At 66.0% G+C, this 1889-nt stretch overlaps 1 protein-coding gene across 1 annotated transcript; it reads right to left on the bottom strand.

Annotated features, from left to right (window-relative positions):
• Nucleotides 1-197: 197 nt before the first annotated feature.
• LOC116629818 (adipocyte enhancer-binding protein 1-like) lies at nt 198-1414 on the bottom strand (the record flags this gene model as incomplete). The annotated part of the gene is made up of 4 exons (XM_032400025.1): nt 993-1414; nt 775-914; nt 443-527; nt 198-342 (listed from the first exon to the last, which is right to left on the bottom strand). Coding segments are annotated over exons 1-4 (463 nt in total), but the record flags the coding sequence as incomplete, so codon positions are not given.
• Between the last annotated feature and the right edge of the window lie 475 nt (nt 1415-1889).

Genomic DNA, 1889 nt, shown 5'->3' on the forward strand with positions numbered 1-1889 from the left:
CCCCCCTTCCCGGTCAGGCCCCCTCCCCGGCCAGCCACCCCTCCGGCCAGACACCCCTTCAGCCAGCCCCACCCCCGGCCAGCCCCTCCCCGTGGCCAGCCTCCCCCATCCCGGCCAGCCACCCCTCCCTCCAGCCACCCCACCCCCCCAGCCAGCCCCTGTCCCCCGCCGGCTGCCCAGCAGCCCCCTGCACTCACGAGACACGGGACACCCGAGCACCTCCAGGCGCATGCACAGGCTGCCATTCCAGGTGAGTGGGTAGACGCGGATGAAGCGGGCCACCACTGGCTCCGGGAGCTCGCTCAGCACGGGCGTGTCCTTGTCCACGTTCCCATGGAAGGTCTGGGGAGAGGCCGGCCTCAGAACAGCCCCCCACCCCTGCCTCAAGAGCCCACCCCCAGCCCCGACGCCGGGGCAGAGCCGCGAGCTCAGGGGCCCCCACCATTTCCTCGTAGCCGTTGGTGAACATCGTCCACGTCTGGCTGTCGTTGCTGAAGCCCACGAAGAAGGAGGTCACGAAGTCATCACTGGGGAGCAAATGGCGGTCAGGGCAAGGCTGCTCTCCCTGCCCAGGTCCCGGGCACTCAGGAGTTGGCAGGGGTGTGTGGGGCTCGTCCCCGGCAGCAGGAGCGGCTCCCACGCCTGCTACGTGCCATGGGTGGGTGATCTGCTCATCCACGAGGATTGGGGGTGGCACGTCCTGCATGGGACGCAGTCCTGTCTGTGCCCGGAGCCCTCCACCCCTCGCTAGGTGCCTGAGTCTGGCCGACGTACTGGATGCTGGAGTCACGGCCCTGGGTGATGATGCCTGTGAACTTGGTGGTCCTTCTGGTGTCTACCTCGATCCACTGTCTCTGAGCGTCATCCTCAGCGCACCATGCCCCGTCATAGTAGTCATCCTCGGTGGCCCCGGCCTGTTGGGGGCGTGCGGAGGATGAGCAGGAGCCAGAGCCCCCTGCCCAGTTGCAAGATGGGCACATCCCAACACCCACCTGCATGTTGAGCCTGCCTCGCTGTGCCCCCAGGCCATGCCGCAGCATGGACGAGGCCCGGATCTGGTTGTCCTCGATACGGTGGGACTCCATCCCGATGGGGGGACACTCTAGAGACACGGCACCCAAGGCTGGTGGCCCACTGGCTCTGGCATTCCCTCCATGAAATCCAGAACGAGGAGCCCAGAGCCCACTCGAGCCCACATCGGGGGCGTGAGTCAGAGCACCTGTGCCCCCAGCCTGTCTTCCCCTCCCTGGGACTTAGCTTCCTCATCTGGAGAATGGGCGGATGACGCCAGCTCCAAAGGGCCACGGGGCTCACGTGAAACTACAGGGCACAGCCGCCCCAGACTCAGCCCCTTACGGGCTCCATCTGCACACCTGCCTTGTGCTGTGAGTTCTGTTCCCTGGGGTTAATCCCAGGGCAGAGACACCCCAGGACCTGTCCCTTCTGGGTCCCAAGAATTTAAGGGTGAGAAAGGGTTCTGGAGGCCTGGAGCATCATCAGGATTTCCAGGTTTGGGACCCACATGTGGCTCTAGATTATTTGCCTGGCACCCTTACCCTGCTGCCACTGCATGGACCCCAGCCCCCACATACACCCCAGCCCCCACACACCCCAGCTCCCACAAATACCCCAGCCCCCATACACCAGAGCCCCCCACCTCATCCCCCACCATACCCCATCCCCCCACATACCCCAGCCCCCACACATCCCCCATCCCCCACATACCCCAGCCCCCCCACCCCAGCCCCCACATACCCCAGCCCCCCACACCCACTCCCCAGCCCCCTCAACCCCCAGCCTCCACATACACCAGCCCCCACATACCCTATCCCCCCACATACCCCAACCCCCCACACATACCCCAGCTCCCCACACACCCCAGCCCCCAC

Source organism: Phoca vitulina, unplaced genomic scaffold, assembly GCF_004348235.1.
Source record: "Phoca vitulina isolate PV1807 unplaced genomic scaffold, GSC_HSeal_1.0 scaffold3945, whole genome shotgun sequence".
NCBI lineage: Eukaryota > Metazoa > Chordata > Mammalia > Carnivora > Phocidae > Phoca > Phoca vitulina.